The sequence below is a fragment of the Debaryomyces fabryi genome (genome assembly GCF_001447935.2).
Source record: "Debaryomyces fabryi strain CBS 789 chromosome Unknown contig00018, whole genome shotgun sequence".
In the NCBI taxonomy this organism is placed as follows: Eukaryota; Fungi; Ascomycota; class Pichiomycetes; order Serinales; family Debaryomycetaceae; genus Debaryomyces; species Debaryomyces fabryi.
Window position 1 is genome coordinate 21,824 of NW_015385444.1, and position 19,050 is coordinate 40,873.

Sequence of the window (19,050 nt, forward strand, 5' to 3'; positions counted from 1 at the left end):
TACAATCCATGTACTGTATATTAACAAGACATGTGTCTAATTTACATATATTGTACATCAGTTACCATACTACATTACCTACCGAATGTCATAAGGGTATAATCCAAATTTGCTGTTACAAGCATCATGGCAAAGGTGTCGTCATGAAATAATTTCTGATAGCATGACCTAAGGCCATATTACAGCAAGTTATGGTAATTAATGACAAGGTCTAATATCCTAACATCAAAAGCCTCTCCTAAAAGAGTAGTCTAATATCAAGTACACTACTACATAATCAATTGATATAATTTGCAATCTATATTCCCATAACAACTAGTCTGCTAAATCTGGTCTGCTAAATCTGGTCTGCTAAATCTGGTCTGCAAACAATAATCATGCACACTAGTAATGGCAACTAATACCAGCCTACTTACCCCAACCTATATTCTTCCTAGCCTACTGATAGCAACCTATTGTCTACTAAATGTCAAATCATTTCCTATATCAACACAATCAACTTTAAGCCTCCTATTCCAGTAATCCTACTAACTATGCTCACATTGCGCTCATAGTCTAATTGTCCTCTTATTGCCGATCTAGGCCGATACACAATAACCGCAAGCACTTGCTGCCTAAAGCCTCTGCGATCTTTACCCGTTCCAGTAATTTTTCTCCCTACACCGTTGTCCCGTTTTAAGCTATCCATGCCTATATATACCGAGAGCAGTCCTCTGTTTACCCAGCGCCCCCCGTATCCATGCATGTTCAATCAACGATGGTGCACCGCGAGGTGCACTGGCAAATTTGCGCTATTAATTTCGATTGGCTAGAAATTTGCCTGCACTTATTTTCTTAGTTTCTTACCAATAGAACGTTCGCAATGTTCACATCCAATCCTCCCATCCTTCCCTCTGCACTAATGAAGCATCCATAACCGTGCAATTCACACACGAAAATTGAGTCACGATGTAGCATGAGTCGTGGATTGGATGATAGTACCCAGATTTGGGAGCTCCTGTTGCGGGCCCAAAGTTGGACCTCACTCTAACAGAAAATGTCTGCGAAATCAGCGTAAAGAAATGGCAGGAAAAAAAAAACGCAAAATAGTATAAAGTGCCATTTTCCCACTGGTAAAATCTAGAGTATTTAGATAAATATATAAAAAAAATTTTTCTATAGGATTTATTAAGTTTTTAACTATCCACAGTTACAATTTTTCGTTGTATTAAGCGTTCCTTTTAGATAAAAAGATCCTTTAAGAGAAAAGGTTTTTTTAGATTTAAGGGCCAAATAGGTTTTTTTTAGGTGAAGCAGAAGCTGACGGTACAAGGTTAGAGATTCGATAGAAGAAGTACGAATACTCAAAACGGAGATATATACCATACAAATAACACAGGTATATACTAGCTATCGGGATTTTATTGATAGCGGCAAAAGATTACATATTGAGGATTTTATTTTTTTTTGATTTGACACTTTCTGGGGATAAGAGATATAATATGAGTTATTGATAGTCAATATTCTGTATTGGTATCATCATTTAGTCAGTTAGCAAGAAAAGCAAAAAAAAAACATTTTATATATTCATTCAGCAAGAAGCCATGTCATTCTTGAGTCTTTCAAAGAAGAAGTCAGCAGTGCCTACGTCAAATACGTCGCCGACCTCGAGCTTACGCTCGAGTTTCAGCGCCTCCTCGACGGGCAGTAACACCGGCTGCAGTCATAAGAACACATTTGTCAAATTTGACGAGAAAAAGGACTACGTTCGTCGTTGTCATATGAAGAAGAAGTGTTCGAGCAGTGGCGACAAACACCCTGCACCCATTTCATTCTGTTTGGGTAAAAAGTATTGAGAGGGTTCCTTTGCCCTAGTCCCGTACATACGGGCATTTAATGTTGTAATATGGTTGTGGTTGTTAAGAGGAAATTAATTTATTTGGTTATTTATCGTATTACACTGGTAAATCGGGAAATAATTATGTATTATATATTACGTATAAGGTTGGAATCTTTAAATAGATTGTCAAATATATGTCTTGTATTATACGAGATGATACACTCCGATTGTGGTGTGTATTGTTTTTAAGCTCATATATAATACAGACAAGACTATATGGATATTCGTGGCATAAAAATAACCCTCATATCGCCTAGGAACTACCATCTTTCTTTACAAACTACGATGACTGCTACGGACCATCATACTTTTTATGCATATTTGCATAACATATTTCGACTGCAAAATTTGCTTCGTAAGCTTCATATTCAAGACTAGGCTTTGATCACCCCGACTAGGCTGCTCTTTTGACTGCAAAAGGTATTCTCAGGATTTCTTCATGTTTCTACCTTTGATTCTATCTTACATCTCTCTGCTGGCCATGATACTCTTACAATACTATCATGCTCATCAATGTGAAACTTTTTGTTTACACTATCGCCATCAGTATTCCACCACTTCAGTGGAATACGATCTCTAATACTCTAAACCACCACTGCTAAAGATATATATATGTACTTGCACATATGTATACCTTTCTATAGTATTCCAAACTGCTCAGACTACATCGCTTAGTTACATTATCTACATTAAAGCTACGCTAATTATTCTGATGTCCGAGCAACTGTAGAGTTGTAATCTCATCTATTCATAAATAACAACTGAACTTGTACTCAATAGATCTACCGGGCTAGAGAGGACGTCCACACGAGGGATAGTTTTATCCAGCATGACCGCTCATTGCAAGTGTCCCGGCATTTTAGCATAAGGGACAAATATATACTAGAGCAGAGTTTTTTCGTGTCTCTTATACGACCAGAATTGTTAGTACTGAAACATACGCAAGCATTCTGAAAAGTTCGCACTTATATCAAAAATGATTGTTTTGGTTCTTACGATCGTAAGAGATAATTCATTAAAGTATACTTCGTGCCACAAATAACTAATAAACTATGTCAGAGTCATCCACATACTTCGAAAAACAAAGAGATATGTTGATTCAAGAAATTGGAGTTTCTATTGAGTCAGTAGTCTACAATTTAGATATTTTGAATAGATCACTTAACGGGTCGATTTCAGTTGGAAAAGAATTTGACAATGTCGGAAGACTTTGGTCCCACTTCTACGATGGCTTGAACCAGCTAAAGGAAAGAAATAATGAAGACGAGACAAAGGAAAATGATCAAAACGACGCCAACCAAGAAGATAGCTCGTCAGAGGAACATGAATCATCCAACGAAGAAAAGGACCAAGTTGAAGAGCATCAAGAATTGTGAAGATGTGGATAGTACTGTCTAATTAGCTCTGTTAGTCCGTTATAGTGAGCTTTTATGTTTTAAAGTACACTTTATTGTGACTCCTATCTTTTTTGACACCAATAAATCAGCATAACACATATGAGATTTTACATGCAACGTATCTGTTCAAGATTCTACTAGATGGTACTAGATGCTACCGGATGCTACTGGATGCTACGAGATGCTACGAGATGCTACAAGATGCTACAAAACCAATGCCAACATTGGGTATTAGGTTTATTCGCTATTTGAAAGTATGCATTAAGAATGAAATATTCGTTGATATAACAATAAGGAGTATGCCTTAGTATTTACGGTAATCATGCCGATCTAAAAGGAAGGGATGCCTAGTAGATAAAAAAATTGGAGATGATCAAACCCCATATTCGCGGCAAAAGCCTTGCACCGGTTCCTATACTATAATAAGACTTTCCCTGTTCCGATAATTATATATTTGGTAAACAGTACGCCTTCACTTTGATTTGCTATGAGACATCACCAGATATAATAAATGACCTGTAAAATCTCTCAGATAATTTGTCCGAGATTGCAACATATATAAAGTGGTAGGACATACCGAAATTAAAAGTAAGCATAGATAAATAACTAATCAAAAATTTATACTTCAAGTAACGCAATTAGGTCAATTCAACTAGAAACCAATGAAAGCAATTGTTTATTACGGTAATAAGGATATCAGATATACGGAATCTCATCCGTTTCCAAAGATTACCCACGAATCTGAGGTAAAGATTAAGGTCAATTTTTGCGGGATTTGTGGCTCGGACCTACATGAATATTTGGATGGGCCCATTTTTTTTAAAGGAGAAAAGAGTGAAATTTCGAATATCAGCAAGGTGCAATGCATGGGTCACGAAATAAGTGGAGAGGTGATAGAGATCGGTTCTGCAGTTGATAAGTTGAAAGTGGGGGAAAAGGTGGTTGTAGAAGCTAGTGGGACATGTCTTGATAGATATAGATTTCCCAACGCACCCAATGCAAAGAAGCCAAATTGTTGTGCATGTCATGATGACCATCGTAATGCGTGCGACCACATTGGATTTGTTGGATTGGGGTTTATGGATGGTGGATTTTCAGATTATTGCATTGTGGGCCAAGAACATGTTATTCCATATCCAGAAGACTTAATTCCTGCTGATGTTGCAGCTATTACGGAACCATTGAGTGTAGCTTGGCATGCGGTAAGAACTTCCAATTTTCAACCCGGGCAGCTGGCATTAGTTTTGGGTAGTGGCCCAATTGGTTTGGCCGCTATCATTGCGCTCAAGGGCCATAAAGCAGGGAAGATCGTTGTTAGCGAGCCAGCGTTAAGCAGACGAGAGCTAGCTCAAGAGTTCGGAGCTGAAGTAATAGACCCAAAGGACTACTCTTACGAAGAATGTATTAAGGCGTTGAAAGCGATGACTGTTGATGGTTTTGGATTCCATCACAGTTATGATTGTTCTGGACTTTCTGCGACTTTTAATGCCTCTGTTCATTCACTAAGGACATTTGGTACCGCTACAAATGTTGCCATTTGGCCACATAAACCAATTGACTTCTATCCTATGGATGTAACTTTCAAGGAAAAAATTATCACAGGCTCAATGTGTACTACTCGACTCGATTTTGAACAAGTAATAGATGCTTATAAAGAAGGTTTAATTAATCCCAAAGAAGTCGAAAAGCTTATTACTAGTAGGGTTCATTTAGAAGATGGCATCGAAAAGGGCTTCATGGAATTAATTAATAACAAAGACAAGCATATCAAGATTCTAATGACCCCTGACGAAAAATTCAAAAGATCAAGTCCTAATTAATAATAATATAAACCTCTATTTTCATCTTCACCCAAATTCTTGTAATAAGCACTCATATATAGATATTCTTGAAGAAATTAAGGATAGATATAATGATTATAGAGCCATTTACCTTTAAAATATTCAATTTTTCTTTATATTAAAGCATGTGTTCAACTCATAGCAACTTATTAACGATTACTAAAGTCCAGGGATTTCATCGACTAAAGTAGAGTGATATAGTGAAAGGCATTCTCGCTAAAATATGACATTAACCGGATCTGATCTACTACTTCCGCGATTGCAAAATCCCTAATTAAGGGGGCATTCTTTCAAATAGATAAGTAATTAACTCACTCTTATTGTAGCGAATAAGATTGAGGACTTGAAATAATAAGTCTAGGTGCAATTGAGTTAGTTAAATACAGTTACAATATTCAATTCAATGAAAGCAATTGTTTATCGAGGTAATAAAAATATTGAGTATACGGAATCACATCCCGAGCCCAATATTAACCATGAAGCTGAAGTTAAAATCAAGATCCATTACTGTGGAATTTGTGGAACTGACTTGAAGGAATATTTAGATGGGCCTATCTTTTTTGAAGGTGAAACGAGTGAAATATCAAACCATCGTAAAGTTCAGTGCATGGGACATGAGATAAGTGGTGAAATAACGGAGATAGGTTCGAAGGTGAGCAAATTGAAAGTAGGAGACAAAGTAGTCGTTGAACCGAATGGAACTTGTCTTGATAGGTATAGATTTCCGGATGCACCCAACTCCAATAAACCTAAGTGCTGTGCTTGTCATGATGGTTATAGTAATGTTTGTGATTACATTGGCTTGCTTGGCTTGGGCTTTACTGATGGCGGGTTTTCAGATTATTGTGTTGTTGGACAAGATCATGTTGTTCCATATCCCGATGACCTTATTCCTCCTGACGTTGCTGCATTAACGCAACCAATTGCAGTTGCATGGCACGCGGTAAGAACTTCCAATCTTAAACCTGGCCAACTGGCTTTAGTTTTGGGCAGTGGACCAATTGGACTTGCTATAATCATTGCCCTCAAGGGACACCAAGCAGGCAAGATTGTTGTTAGTGAGCCGGCATTGGACAGAAGAATATTAGCTGAAAAGCTAGGTGTTGAAACAATTAAACCAAAAGACTTTAGTGCAGAAGAGAACGTCAAAGCTTTGAAAGGAATGACCGACGATGGATTTGGTTTTCATCACAGCTATGATTGTTCCGGATTACCTGTTACATTCAATGCATCGGTTCAATCATTAAGGACATTTGGTACAGCTACAAACGTTGCCATTTGGCCGCACAAGCCGATAGACTTCTATCCTATGGATGTTACATACAAGGAAAAGATTGTTACGGGGTCTATGTGTACAACCATTCTAGATTTTGAGCAAGTCATAGAAGCCTATAAACAAGGACTAATTGACCCTGAAGAGGTCGAAACTTTTATTACAAGTAAAATCCATTTAGAAGATGGTATTGAAAAAGGATTTAAGGAGCTACTTTATAACAAGGATGATCACATTAAAATTCTATTGTCACCCAAGGATAAATACAGAGTTGCTTCAAAATGACCTTTTTCATATATTTGATATACACTTTACTATGACCTTGGTTTCAATTCTGTCTTTAATAATTCTATTACTGTAGTTTACTATGTGTTTATTATGAATAATTATGATTAGATATTTAATTAATTAGGTATGCAATCCGATTAGCTATTTTTTTAAGTAATCGTGTAGTGAATCGACTTTCATCTTCTTTGAAAGACCCACTCGTGGCGGCAATCTAGCTCTATTAGTCTTCGAACATATATCAGCCAAGCTGTTTTTTCGCTTTCTTTCTCTGCTCGAAGGATATGGTGGTGGTAATACCGGCCCCGAAGAATTAGGTGTCGCATCAGCCATTTCCGGGGTGTGTTTAGCTTTGGCACTAGTAGACTCATCAACACCTCCAGGGTTTACATTGGTAGATATATCATGTGGGACATTACCAATTATTTTATCAGAACCTTTGTTTTGTTGTGAATGATGGCTACTTATATTATTGGAATTGTGCAGATCCTGATAAGACGAAGTGGAAATTTGAAAAATTAATTGAGGTTGGATATCTCTTGTTGATTCCTCTGAATATTCCATATCACAGTCATCAGGTTGCTCAATTGATTCATGCTCTACGCTGAATACTTCAGAGTCATCTTTCACAAAGTCTTCAGCTTGAATATTGACATTCGTGAGTTGAGAATCTAAGTTATTTTCCTCAATCAAAGTGTCATCATAAACGATCTTTTCTTGATCAGCCAATACGCTAGTATCAAATGTACGATTTTGCTCAAAAATGTTGACAGTAGAACTCCTTGATCCTTTTCTTGATTGAGAAGACAGTGAGGTAGAGAGTAATTCAGGCTCATCCTCACTATCAGCAACAGACTCATCATCAATTTCATCTGTTCCCGCCGACTTGGTCAACCTTGTACATCCTTTATCGGATACTGATCTCATATGCGGTAAAGTCACAGATCTCTTTGTAAATAAATCTTCATTTTCTAGTGTAACCGTTGATATCTGACTCTGAAGTTCTTCCATTTCGTATCCATTCGATGTATGAGGAACCAGCCCCGCCATCTCGTTTGGATAATTATGGTCACTTTGCAACAAATTTATACCATCTTCTATGGGAACTGTCTTCTGAGATCGTGATGACAATAACACCCCCATATCTAACAAATCGATAGTTTTTGCACTTTCTGGTCTTGATGTATTCAAATCCTTCTCTTGTAATGGACCTCTAGCTGGCTTCGAATCAGCTTTACTCCTAGAAAGTAGATCAAGAAAGTCATTTTCCACTTTCTTGTTATCCATTCCATAAACGTGTATAGTTTTTGGTCTCTTTTTGACCCCAGTGCTTTCAGCGTTAAATAAATTCATCATCAGACCATTCATTGTGTTGTTCTTACTCGATCTTGGTCTATGAAGAGACGGAAGACCGATTGAATTGGGGTTCAAATCCCACATTTCATCGTCAAATTTACCCATCAACACCGTTTAGTGTATGTATATATTAGTCTAAAATATCAACTGTTTATATTTGACTCTTACTAAAAAATTGCAACGCGCTCTTTACTAGAGATCAATAGTTTTACACTCTTTTCTTTATTGATTCAATTATTCATTCGTTGTCTTCTAATGAAGATAAGGCTCTCTTTGCTAGTACATCAATAGTCTTGGGTTGTTAAAATGAACTGGTTCTCATCATTTCGTATATTAAGTATCATAGGTTTAGGTATCTTGAATTTTTCAATGAACAAAGTATAAGATTAATGAAGGTTGAGTAGAGCTTCGTATTGCATGTACCAAAGCACTCCCGAATCAGCTCTTTACAGGGCAAATGCCAGAAGAATGATCGATACGGCTTATGTCTTTTGTCAACACCTACGGTCAACATCCCTACACCTCAACATCCGTGTTCTATTCAAAGGCATATTATACCACGAGTTTATTTGGAGAGAAATAGAGACATGATCAATTCTGCTCGGAGAGAATGGATCTTCAATTCAATTGAAGTGTGTCATAGGTCTCTAGGAGGTATCTAAGAATGCAGGGCATATCCTTTGATGGATAGTTGCGTACACAAGGGAACTTATTGTTCTTGACATTCATTATGTCTCAAGGCAACCCTGTCACATTCCGGCCATGATATTTACCTGGAGAGCTCTATTGTGCTGATCTCAGCATATCTGGCTTTCAATGATGAATTAATAAGTTGCATAATAACGCCATTGAAAGGACGTCAAATTATTTGCAAGATAATTATATGTTTATAGGACATTTTTGGTTTAAGTGATTTCGTTTTTCAGTAAAAAGGAAGACCCAACGATCTGATTGTTGGTAATTCCAGAAATCATTCGTGTTGAATTCATAAGTTACATTCTTTTTGGTTTATCACTACGAGGGGAGTACTTTTTGCATTACAAAGGCTTTTTACGATTCTCGAGATCTTTACTTTGACTTCATAATTATGAACTTTATCCTAGTGGTAGAATCAACCTTCGGACACTTGAGTGGATGTTTAGGCTATCCCTCGAGGATTGATCCAATGTGTTTTTTGACGCATGTTAAATTATCTCTCTAGAGTTCGCTTTTGGTTGATCCTCTACGTTGACAGATATTATTTATAAAAAAAATTCAAAGCTTATCACTTGTGCCCATTTATATGAATTATGTTGAATGGTTTATTTTTTTTGCTGCAGCCCAAGAATGCGTTGATGATGGTTGAAGAGAGATAGGATGATTTTGGATCGCTTTTTCCGTATGTATCGATTTGCAATCAAAAGTACTAAGATGATTACTAACGAAATAAAAATATATTATTCAAAGTGAAATTAAGGATACTAGATAATTACATAATGGTACATTTCATACAGCCACCCTTAGCCTCTTCCTTGACTTCAGGAGCAGCTTGCTTAGCTCTTTGTGCGATTTCTTTGGCCTTTTCAATAGGTTCTTCTCCAGAGTTTTCCTTTTCAGCAGATTTTTCAGCTGGTTGAGAAGTCTTAGCAGCAGTGGCATCGATGGCAGCCTTAGCACCGACAATCTTGGAGGCGAGCTTGGCAAAAGCAGTACCTTGCGCATGACAAATTCTCAATTCCAATGCCGATGGTTGTCTCGAACCATCAGATCCAGCGAAAGTACCAGAACCCCAAGCAGATCCACCGTGAACTTCTTCGAAGCTGGCCATGTCCGCAAATGTGTTAGAGTACCCTAAAGGAATGTATGGCATACCATGGTGAACCAAGTAAGACATGGCATTCTTGATAGTCGCTTCTTGGCCACCCCCTGGACTAGAAGTAGATACAAACATACCTGCTGGCTTACCAGATAAGGCTCCAGAGGCCCATAATCCACCGGTAGTACCCCAGAAGTCTGACCATTGTGCTGGAATAGTACCGAATCTTGTAGGAATACCAAACAAAAATGCATCGTACTCAACTAAAGTGTCTGTAGTAGCAACTGGATAGTCCAATTTGCCTGGGGCATATAACATGCCTAACACTTCTTCACTCAACGTCTCCTTAACTTGGAAAATATCGGCCTTAGCACCTGCAGATTCGACCCCTTCCTTGATCTCCTTAGCCATACCAGCAATATGTCCGTATGTCGAATAGTAAATGATAGCAACCTTCATGCTTTATTTCTATATTTCTATTGTTTATCTATTATGAACACTCAAATTCGAAGTATCAAAAAGTTGTGAATTTTATTTCGGTGAGCGATTGTATTCTTTATAAAGCAAAATGATTCAAAAGAATTTTGTCAGTCTATCGAATAGGTGTATATCTATCGTATGTCAAAATAACAATAGCAAATTACCTCTATTAATAAGTATTATTAAAATTTTCAAATATTAGAAGCACCTTATAAATACTGACTAAAAATTTGTTGTTAGTAATAGTGCGGCGATCCTTACTAAAATTTACATAATAGACTTATATAAATTAAGGATATTCCTGTTTAGTTTCAATTGCTTATCGAATAGTTAACCATTAGTTTAGTGTTTTCGAATCAAGTTAGTACTAAATCAATTGAATAAATAAAATATAACAAAATGGCTCCAAAAGTTGCAATTATCATTTACTCTATGTACCACCACATCGCCACTATGGCTGAAGAAGTCAAAAGGGGTGTTGAATCCGCTGGTGGTTCTGCTGACATCTACCAAGTTCCAGAAACTTTAAGTGAAGAAGTTTTGGCTAAGTTACACGCTCCAGCCAAGCCAAACTACCCAATTGCTACCAACGACACTTTAGTTGAATACGATGCTTTCTTGTTCGGTATTCCAACCAGATACGGTAACTACCCAGCTCAATTCAAGGCATTCTGGGATGCCACTGGTGGTTTATGGGCCAAGGGTGCTTTAGCCGGTAAGATTGCTGGTATTTTCGTCTCCACCGGTACCCCAGGTGGTGGACAAGAATCCACCGCTATGAACGCTTTGTCTGTGTTGACTCACCACGGTATCATTTACGTTCCATTAGGTTACGCTAACAGTTTTGCCCAACTCTCTAACTTAGAAGAAGTTCATGGTTCTTCTCCATGGGGTGCTGGTACTTTTGCCGGTGCTGACGGTTCTAGACAACCAACTAAGTTAGAGTTAGAAATTGCTCATATCCAAGGTAAGACCTTTTACCAAACTGCTTCTAAATTCTAAATAGATGATGGTAATGATTTATAGTATCGATTGAATTTATTGATTTCAAGTACGGACGATTGTAGTTTGATTGAAATACGCACTGGCGGATAATTTGTAGTGTTTATTCTTCTTCGTAAGAAATTGTGGTTTAACAATGGAAGATAGTAAGATTTCACTGTTAATATGCATTCATGGAACCCATACTAACCATTAGACAAAGGTGTTGTTAAAAGCAGACTAAAATTGCCCGTATTTACGTTGAATAACTCGTATCAATTGGCAGCCATTTGCAACGACTCGGTGGATACCAACTCTACGTTGAACTATGAGTTATTCGAAAACCACGAGGAAACAGGTAGTACTTCAGTGCTGTCCGAATCGCTTATTGAAAAAGGTGACGAGTTTAAGAATATAAATGTTGCAACAGACATATTGCTGCAAGAACCGAGTAATACAATAGATTTGGTCAAACAAGAGGAAGAGGACAACCAATTGACAAAGAATACGAACGGACGATACAGCTGTGCAAAATGTGATATAGAAATAGAGAAGCTTTCGTATTTGGCAATCCATAACCGGAGTCATAGTGGTAAAATCCACTTTACTTGTCCCCAATGCCAATGCATATTCCATACATTGAATGATTTATCCAATCATTGCCAGAAGCACTCAATGATGCAGATATCATGTCCCAAATGTGAAGAATGTTTCGAAGATTCGAGGCTATTCAAGATGCATCTCGAAGTACACATAATTGAGATGGAAAGTAACGATGACGAAATGCAAGTTGATGACGAAGAATTGCCTGATATCGATAGAGCCTTGCTATACGACGAGATTTATTTCCTTCACGAGATAGCTCTGGTTCGATCACTTTGGATATCTCGAGCGCATAATAGAGAATCATTCCCGTGTAAATACTGTCTGATGGTGTGTACAAGTAAAGTTCGTCTGTCCATGCATTTGCTAGTTCACAAAGAGTATGCTGCTCTAACCGCAGATAAATTAGAGGTTTCACCTATCTAATTACAATGTAAAATATGATCATGCTGTTAATTCGATTAATATCTAATCATTTTTTTTCTATACATCTGTATATTTTTATTGGCGTAGCTTAATCTATGGCGAAAGACGAACCATATTCCATTTAGTATCTTCGACAGACTCTCTTCTAAAACTGATTCTGTCGTGTAATCTACTCATTCCACCTTGCCAAAATTCAATCTCTAATGGAACTATTCTAACCCCACCCCAGTATTCAGGACAGGGAATATCTTCATCTTTTACATCCTTGAATTTAGCTTCAAAATCTTTATCGTTATCATCTAATTCAGCTCTATTCTTCAAAATCTGCGATTGGGGAGATGCCCATGCACCAATCTTGGATCCTCTGGGTCTGGTATTGAAATATCTTACTGATGTTTCCCTAGTCACCTTCTCCATGATCCCTTCAACTCTAACCTGTCTTTGGATACTAGGCCAGAAAAACGTCAACGCAGCGTACTTATTACTTTCAAAATCTTGCGATTTCTTTGATTTATCCCAGTTAGAGTAGATAATAAACCCATGGGTGTCTAATTCCTTGAATAATACTGTTCTTGCCGACACTCTACCTGATGGTAATCTTGCCGTGGAGAAGGTAGTAGATTCCGGAAGGAATGAACCATCGGTATTTGATTTTCTAGCATCGTCAAACCATTGATGAAACTGTTCAATTGGATTGGATTGAAGTTCATCCTCTTTTAAATGTCCCTTTTCATATTGATACGTTTCTGGAGCAAAAATAATTGGGGTCTCTGTTCTCTTTACACCTGACATTTTTTTACTACAATTTCTGATTAAATGACTCTTACTTGGTCCTCTGATACTTCTCGTGAGTGTCGATAAAATCAACATGTATTATATAGATCAAGATAAGTTATAGAATATATGAATAGTATCAATATATAAGGTGATCTCGTCATGCCTGGTATCTAAGAAAATCGTTACACAAAATCACCATGACTAATAAATGGGTGCTAAATTTCTTCATCACTACTTTCATCCAAGGCAAAACCGAAGGAAAAGCCTTGAGGGGCTGTTTCTTGAACTTCTTGGCTATCAGTTTTGTTTTCAACCAAAGTTTTCCATATTTTGCTTTTATTGCCTTGCTTAACATCGGACTTTTCCAATTTTGCAAGCTTACTCAATGCCGCATCTAGCTCTTGTTTTTTACCGTTTAGGATCAACAATTGCTTGAAAAGCTCAAATATTGGCATTGGTGGAAGCTTGGATGATAGTATTTCACCACAATCTTCTACTTGCAAGTCGTTTTCAAGGTCGAGAGTCTCATATTGCTGTTTGTAGTGTTTCAAAGTACGCACATCGTCGTCTTCTGCCGGTAACGTTTCCAATAATTGGTCTAGGGTCATTTTAAACTGGTTAGGACGGAATCCACTGATTTGGTTCTTTTTATTCTTGAAGAAGTTCAACGTATTACTCAATTTAGGCAATGGAACAAAATTTTGTGTCAATGCTATGGAATCGTCCAAATTGATAACTGCATGCCACCAGCCGGAGGGCACATGCATGCATTCACCTGGAAAAGTGATACCAACCAAGCAGTTTTCGAGTTTGACGGCATCATTGAAGAAGCCAGACATAACCCATTCTGCAATTCCGACAGGAGAAGTTACTTCACTTTCTTCGTCGTCTGTTCCTACCCCTGGAGGAACTATATTAGGAGGTAACATGATCCATAACTTTCTACCATATATAGCAGTATTCCACGCACTTGTATAGTTAGGGTCCTTGTGGAAAGTTGACCCTGAACGCTTTGGCCCAATAATCAACCAGGCATGATCTGGACGACAATTGATTTCCTGGTTTGCAAATACTGTGAATAAGTCATACTGGAAGATTTTTGGCACAACATATTCTTCTCTCAATGTTTTCATCGCAACACTACTGCAATCAAATAAATATAATGGGGATTCATCCTTGTTTCTGGCAAGATATTTGGAGTACAACGATAATGGCCATTGAACTGCTTCCTGTCTGAAAACTACATCTGGGAATCTTTCCACCAAACTGTCTAAGGTCCAATGGGGCCATCTGTCTTTATCAGAGTTGGTAAGAATAAACGGTTTGTCATGAAAGTTTTCATTAAAGTCAGTCATGCTCAACAAGCTTTCGGATATTCTTAAGACCCTACCATTCGGTAATATTTCCAATTCAGTTTGTAAATCGACATCTGCTTCGTTAATCCTATTATGATACGTTTCTTCTTCCTTTATAATCTTGTGAAAGAGCTTCTCATAATCCACTTGGGAACACTGATACGGTCTATATAGCACGTCGGAACAGAGAATATTTCCTGGAAGTTGCAAATTGGCCTGATCCGTATCTTTAATATTAAGCAATGTACTTCTCCATGAACCCTTCCAATCCTCAAACACATTATCCTTACTACTTTTAGAATCGTCTGTAATTTGCTTTACATATATTCTCTTCCAGATCTCTTCGTCATACATGTACGCATACATTATTCTCGATGTATGAGACAAGTTCTTCAATGATTCGATATCTTCGATGAAAGAAATCATATACATAATCAACTCATCAGGAAATCGGTTGAATACCCCCATTTGAACATGTCTGGGCAAAAATTTTGTTGTATCGTAATCATCGCCTGTGGATAAGTATGAGTTCCCTTCGGGCTTCACATTCAAGGGATGTCTACTACTAATAGTAAACAACGATATGTTTCTTCCAGTAGCACTTGCCTTAGTGGAATGCCTATCGTGACGAGATACAGTCATGTTTTGTTGAATATGTATGCTAGACTTAGCTCGTGAGTGGAACTATGTATGGTTGTGAAAATTTCCAGATGAGCTCGGACTAAACAATACAGGCACCTAAAAATTACGTTTGAACTACAATATACAGCTCAGTTTCACTATAACTTACACGAATATATCTATTACTCATATATATTAAATAGTAGTATATGTACAAGGTTTCATCCGACAGATGTCCCATGGAGGGTGTGCGGACAGTGCTATTGCTTCTTAGGATTTTTCAACTGCTCAGCATTGAACATAAGTGGCTCCTCCCTTACTGGAATCCAGTCTTTCTTCTTTAATCTTCTTTGGTATTCACTTTCGTGCTTACCAGGATACACGATCTTCTCATCTATAGGATCCAAGTTTGCTTGTGGTGCTTCCACTGGCTCTTGCGTAGCCTTTTTCTTCATCTTGAGGAACGACTTGATCTCTGCAAAACAGTGCATACACATGAAATGTGATCTCTTTACGTGTCCACATGCCGGGCATCTACCCAAGTTGTCCAAATGCTTGATCTGCTTGTCCCCTGGTGCATACAACTTTTGTCTGGTTCTACGATACGATGGCTTCTTCTTTGGAACAGCCCTCAAAATCATCCCGTTGTCTATCATGAATGGTGCTTCTCCGTTATTATTTTCGATCTTTTCCTTCAATTCTTGTAATCTTCTATCATTTTGCATGGTTTCGTGTGTCTGGAATGGATTTGGAATTCTAATAGAAATAGATGGTACACGGGGCAAAAGTCCCATCCATCCTCCACTCAAGGATGGTGCAGCGCCTAATCTGAATGCTAATGACATTTTCCTTGCGTTTCCGTAATTAATATGCCCACTATACCTCGCAACACTACTTTGAATCGATCTTTATGTCCTCTGTGGACTGAAGAGTGAAAAATTCAGCACTGCACAACGCTTCAAAAGTTCGCACGTTTAGACCTCTTGTGCTGGTTTCAAAAATGTCGTGTCCAGCACACATTTTCGTCTACGCGTTCACAAATGGAGCACTTGAGATCAAATAAACAAGGTGGTCAATATAGGAAACGAATATTGTTAGCGTTAGAGACAGAAATTGAGTGAAAGCAAATCAAACAGTATGTCACAAACACTTAACGAACCACACTTTGTTCAACCGCAAAAATATGTCGGTTTCGATACCATTACTACTCAAATTGAGAATAGATTGTTGAAGAGAGGATTTCAGTTCAACATCATGGCGGTTGGTAGATCAGGATTGGGTAAAAGTACATTGGTCAATACATTATTTTCGTCGAAGTTGACAGAAACAAATGGACGTAGACATGCGGCAGAACCAGTTGAAAAGACCACCGAAATCAAGGTTAGCTCGCACGTTTTAGTGGAAAACAACGTCAGATTGAACATCAACGTTATTGATACACCAGGGTTCGGGGACCAAATAAACAACGAAAAATGTTGGGAGCCATTGGTCAAGTACATTAAGGAACAGCATTCCCAGTATTTGAGAAAGGAATTAACTGCGCAAAGAGATAGATACATCAATGACACCAGAGTGCACTGTATATTATATTTCATCCAACCAAACGGGAAAAAATTGAAGCAGTTGGATGTGCAAGTGTTGAAGAAGTTGACAGAGATTGCCAATGTTGTTCCAGTGATCGCTAAGTCGGACAGTTTGACCTTGGAGGAAAGAAGTGAATTCAAGAGAGTGTTACAGAACGAATTCATCAAGTACAACTTCAACATATACCCATACGACAACGAGGACTTGTACGACGACGAAAGACAATTGAACGAGGACATCAAGTCGTTGATTCCGTTCGCCATTGCTGGGTCTGAAAGAGAAGTCCAGATCAACGGGGAGCTCGTCAAGGGCAGAAAGACCAGATGGGGCTTAATCAACGTTGAGGACGTATCTCAATGTGAGTTTGTATTCTTGAGAGATTTCTTGACCAGAACCCACTTACAGGACTTGATCGAAACTACGTCTTTGTTACACTACGAAACCTTTAGATCGAAACAATTAATTGCCTTGAAGGAAAACGCCAACAACCCTAATAGACAATCCAATCCTTTATCGATGCACCAACCAAGTCAGAGTCAACCACAACAACCACAACAGCAACAACAACAACCACCTGCTGCACAACACACCCAAAGTATGCTTCCAAATGACAATGCATACCCACGCCAATAGTTAGAGAAAAATGTATTTAGATTATAATAGTGAATATTTATAAATGGATTTACAAGTAGCGATTAGCAGGTTTCCCTAATGTAGTTCAATACGTATGTATTGCTAGTGGTATCGTAAAAAGATTCATGTAAGTGAAAAGTAAACAAAGAATGATGTGGCTGGCCATGTGATTTCCTAATGTAAAAAGTTATTGATAAGAGAGAAATACATAAAATCCCCTTATTTTTACATTCATTATAGTAATTTGAATACGTTAATATAAGGTAGAATGACAGTTGCTTACATCACTTTATTAGTGAATGAAGCGTATTTACCAGGAGCTTTAACTGTGGCAAAAGTTTTGAAGAAAGACTTTAAAACGAGCCATCCGTTAGCTATATTGCTAGACACAAGCCAAATTAGCGAAAAGCTGACAAAATTAATTGAAGAGGTCTACGATGACATTATACCAATTGATGGAAGTTTGGTAACATCTCCTGTTGATAAATTGGTTTCTCAATTGAATAGACTAGAATTAGCGGTGACATTCACCAAGATCTTGCTTTGGAAGCAAATAAAGTATACCAAATTGGTATATCTCGATTGTGACGTTTTACCAGTGCAAGGGATAGACGATTTGTTTGAAATAGAGATTGGATCAAACCAGATTGCGGCCTCGCCTGATAGTGGATGGCCAGATATTTTTAATTCAGGGGTGATAGTTTTGAAACCGAGTATGGTTGTCTATAGCGAATTAAATGAATTTGTTGAGACTGAAGATAACACATTTGATGGGGCAGACCAGGGGCTCTTAAACGAGTTTTTCAACGTCGCTTCTAAAGGCTTGAATTGGGTTAGACTTCCATTTCTTTACAATGTGACCTTTTCGCAGTCATATCAATACTTACCAGCATTCGATCGGTTTTTCAAAGATATTAGGATTTTACATTTTATTGGTCTGCAGAAACCATGGATGTTCGGTGGATACGACAGGTTCAAGGAATACTGGTGGAGTGCATTTAACAAGCATTATTCCCCTGAGACAGTACAATACCTCTTGCAAACCACCGGATCTGGCTCCAAGGGAGGCGAGGCAAGTGCGTTAAATATCAAGCCTTCCGCAAACGTCTGGGATGTTGAATCTGTCGATAGTAAAGTGCAACAAGAATTGCCAGAGAAGACCCCGTCGATTTTCCCTTGGGAAGAGAGACGCGATCAAGCGCCACCCACTAGAGTATTTGCCGCATTCTCAAGCCACCACTCCTCAATTAGACCGTCTGATAACCTGTCCAGAGGAAAAAAGGTCAGCAAGGTACCCCTGAGCTATAAGGATGATATCGAGACGTCATCCAGTACTACAAGATCAAAGGCGACCCAATCTACTACAAGGCCATACCATTTTTCTGAAAGATTCGATCCAGACGAATCGCTTGAAAGGGTATCCAAGATACCTGTAAATTTGTTGAAGAAGAAGCTAGAACAAGAAAAGCTGAAGAATCCATGATGTTGACCACCATGCGATACTCCAATGCTACTTCTCCGGTACTTTAATGACACAGCGCCTCGAGCTATTAAACATATACAAAAATCTACAATACATCAGAGATTGGCAATAAGTAGATGATATAATTTTATAGCGATTAGAGTATAATTTAAAGTAGAATATAATTCGATATAATATTTTAACACGGTTAATATACTACGTCCCATAGTATTTGATATAATATACTTCCGATACAATTCCGATAGAAGAGGCAAATAATTCATGCGTCAGAGTCGAACCTA

The 19,050-nt window shown here is 38.0% G+C and overlaps 13 protein-coding genes across 13 annotated transcripts; 8 read left to right on the forward strand and 5 right to left on the reverse strand.

Annotated features, from left to right (window-relative positions):
• Nucleotides 1-1,583: 1,583 nt before the first annotated feature.
• Nucleotides 1,584-1,835, forward strand: AC631_01343 (uncharacterized protein; the record flags this gene model as incomplete). Its single annotated transcript, XM_015610173.1, has 1 exon — nt 1,584-1,835. One exon carries the CDS (start codon nt 1,584-1,586, stop codon nt 1,833-1,835), a length of 252 nt encoding a protein of 83 aa, XP_015468965.1.
• A 1,096-nt stretch (nt 1,836-2,931) lies between these two features.
• Nucleotides 2,932-3,255, forward strand: DAD1 (Dad1p; the record flags this gene model as incomplete). The annotated part of the gene is made up of 1 exon (XM_015610174.1): nt 2,932-3,255. One exon carries the CDS (start codon nt 2,932-2,934, stop codon nt 3,253-3,255), a length of 324 nt encoding a protein of 107 aa, XP_015468966.1.
• Nucleotides 3,256-3,938: 683 nt separating this feature from the next.
• Nucleotides 3,939-5,096, forward strand: AC631_01345 (2,3-butanediol dehydrogenase; the record flags this gene model as incomplete). Its single annotated transcript, XM_015610175.1, has 1 exon — nt 3,939-5,096. One exon carries the CDS (start codon nt 3,939-3,941, stop codon nt 5,094-5,096), a length of 1,158 nt encoding a protein of 385 aa, XP_015468967.1.
• Nucleotides 5,097-5,520: 424 nt separating this feature from the next.
• Nucleotides 5,521-6,675, forward strand: AC631_01346 (2,3-butanediol dehydrogenase; the record flags this gene model as incomplete). The annotated part of the gene is made up of 1 exon (XM_015610176.1): nt 5,521-6,675. One exon carries the CDS (start codon nt 5,521-5,523, stop codon nt 6,673-6,675), a length of 1,155 nt encoding a protein of 384 aa, XP_015468968.1.
• A 144-nt stretch (nt 6,676-6,819) lies between these two features.
• Nucleotides 6,820-8,136, reverse strand: AC631_01347 (uncharacterized protein; the record flags this gene model as incomplete). The annotated part of the gene is made up of 1 exon (XM_015610177.1): nt 6,820-8,136. The coding sequence occupies one exon, from the start codon at nt 8,134-8,136 to the stop codon at nt 6,820-6,822; it is 1,317 nt and encodes a 438-aa protein (XP_015468969.1).
• A 1,363-nt stretch (nt 8,137-9,499) lies between these two features.
• AC631_01348 (uncharacterized protein) lies at nt 9,500-10,285 on the reverse strand (the record flags this gene model as incomplete). The annotated part of the gene is made up of 1 exon (XM_015610178.1): nt 9,500-10,285. One exon carries the CDS (start codon nt 10,283-10,285, stop codon nt 9,500-9,502), a length of 786 nt encoding a protein of 261 aa, XP_015468970.1.
• Nucleotides 10,286-10,705: 420 nt separating this feature from the next.
• AC631_01349 (Protoplast secreted protein 2) lies at nt 10,706-11,308 on the forward strand (the record flags this gene model as incomplete). Its single annotated transcript, XM_015610179.1, has 1 exon — nt 10,706-11,308. The coding sequence occupies one exon, from the start codon at nt 10,706-10,708 to the stop codon at nt 11,306-11,308; it is 603 nt and encodes a 200-aa protein (XP_015468971.1).
• A 741-nt stretch (nt 11,309-12,049) lies between these two features.
• Nucleotides 12,050-12,316, forward strand: AC631_01350 (uncharacterized protein; the record flags this gene model as incomplete). The annotated part of the gene is made up of 1 exon (XM_015610180.1): nt 12,050-12,316. The coding sequence occupies one exon, from the start codon at nt 12,050-12,052 to the stop codon at nt 12,314-12,316; it is 267 nt and encodes an 88-aa protein (XP_015468972.1).
• A 93-nt stretch (nt 12,317-12,409) lies between these two features.
• On the reverse strand, nt 12,410-13,108 carry PDX3 (pyridoxamine-phosphate oxidase; the record flags this gene model as incomplete). The annotated part of the gene is made up of 1 exon (XM_015610181.1): nt 12,410-13,108. The coding sequence occupies one exon, from the start codon at nt 13,106-13,108 to the stop codon at nt 12,410-12,412; it is 699 nt and encodes a 232-aa protein (XP_015468973.1).
• Nucleotides 13,109-13,308: 200 nt separating this feature from the next.
• AC631_01352 (uncharacterized protein) lies at nt 13,309-15,090 on the reverse strand (the record flags this gene model as incomplete). The annotated part of the gene is made up of 1 exon (XM_015610182.1): nt 13,309-15,090. One exon carries the CDS (start codon nt 15,088-15,090, stop codon nt 13,309-13,311), a length of 1,782 nt encoding a protein of 593 aa, XP_015468974.1.
• A 239-nt stretch (nt 15,091-15,329) lies between these two features.
• AC631_01353 (mitochondrial 54S ribosomal protein bL32m) lies at nt 15,330-15,914 on the reverse strand (the record flags this gene model as incomplete). Its single annotated transcript, XM_015610183.1, has 1 exon — nt 15,330-15,914. One exon carries the CDS (start codon nt 15,912-15,914, stop codon nt 15,330-15,332), a length of 585 nt encoding a protein of 194 aa, XP_015468975.1.
• A 292-nt stretch (nt 15,915-16,206) lies between these two features.
• Nucleotides 16,207-17,286, forward strand: CDC10 (septin; the record flags this gene model as incomplete). The annotated part of the gene is made up of 1 exon (XM_015610184.1): nt 16,207-17,286. The coding sequence occupies one exon, from the start codon at nt 16,207-16,209 to the stop codon at nt 17,284-17,286; it is 1,080 nt and encodes a 359-aa protein (XP_015468976.1).
• A 268-nt stretch (nt 17,287-17,554) lies between these two features.
• GLG2 (Glg2p) lies at nt 17,555-18,769 on the forward strand (the record flags this gene model as incomplete). Its single annotated transcript, XM_015610185.1, has 1 exon — nt 17,555-18,769. One exon carries the CDS (start codon nt 17,555-17,557, stop codon nt 18,767-18,769), a length of 1,215 nt encoding a protein of 404 aa, XP_015468977.1.
• Nucleotides 18,770-19,050: the final 281 nt, after the last annotated feature.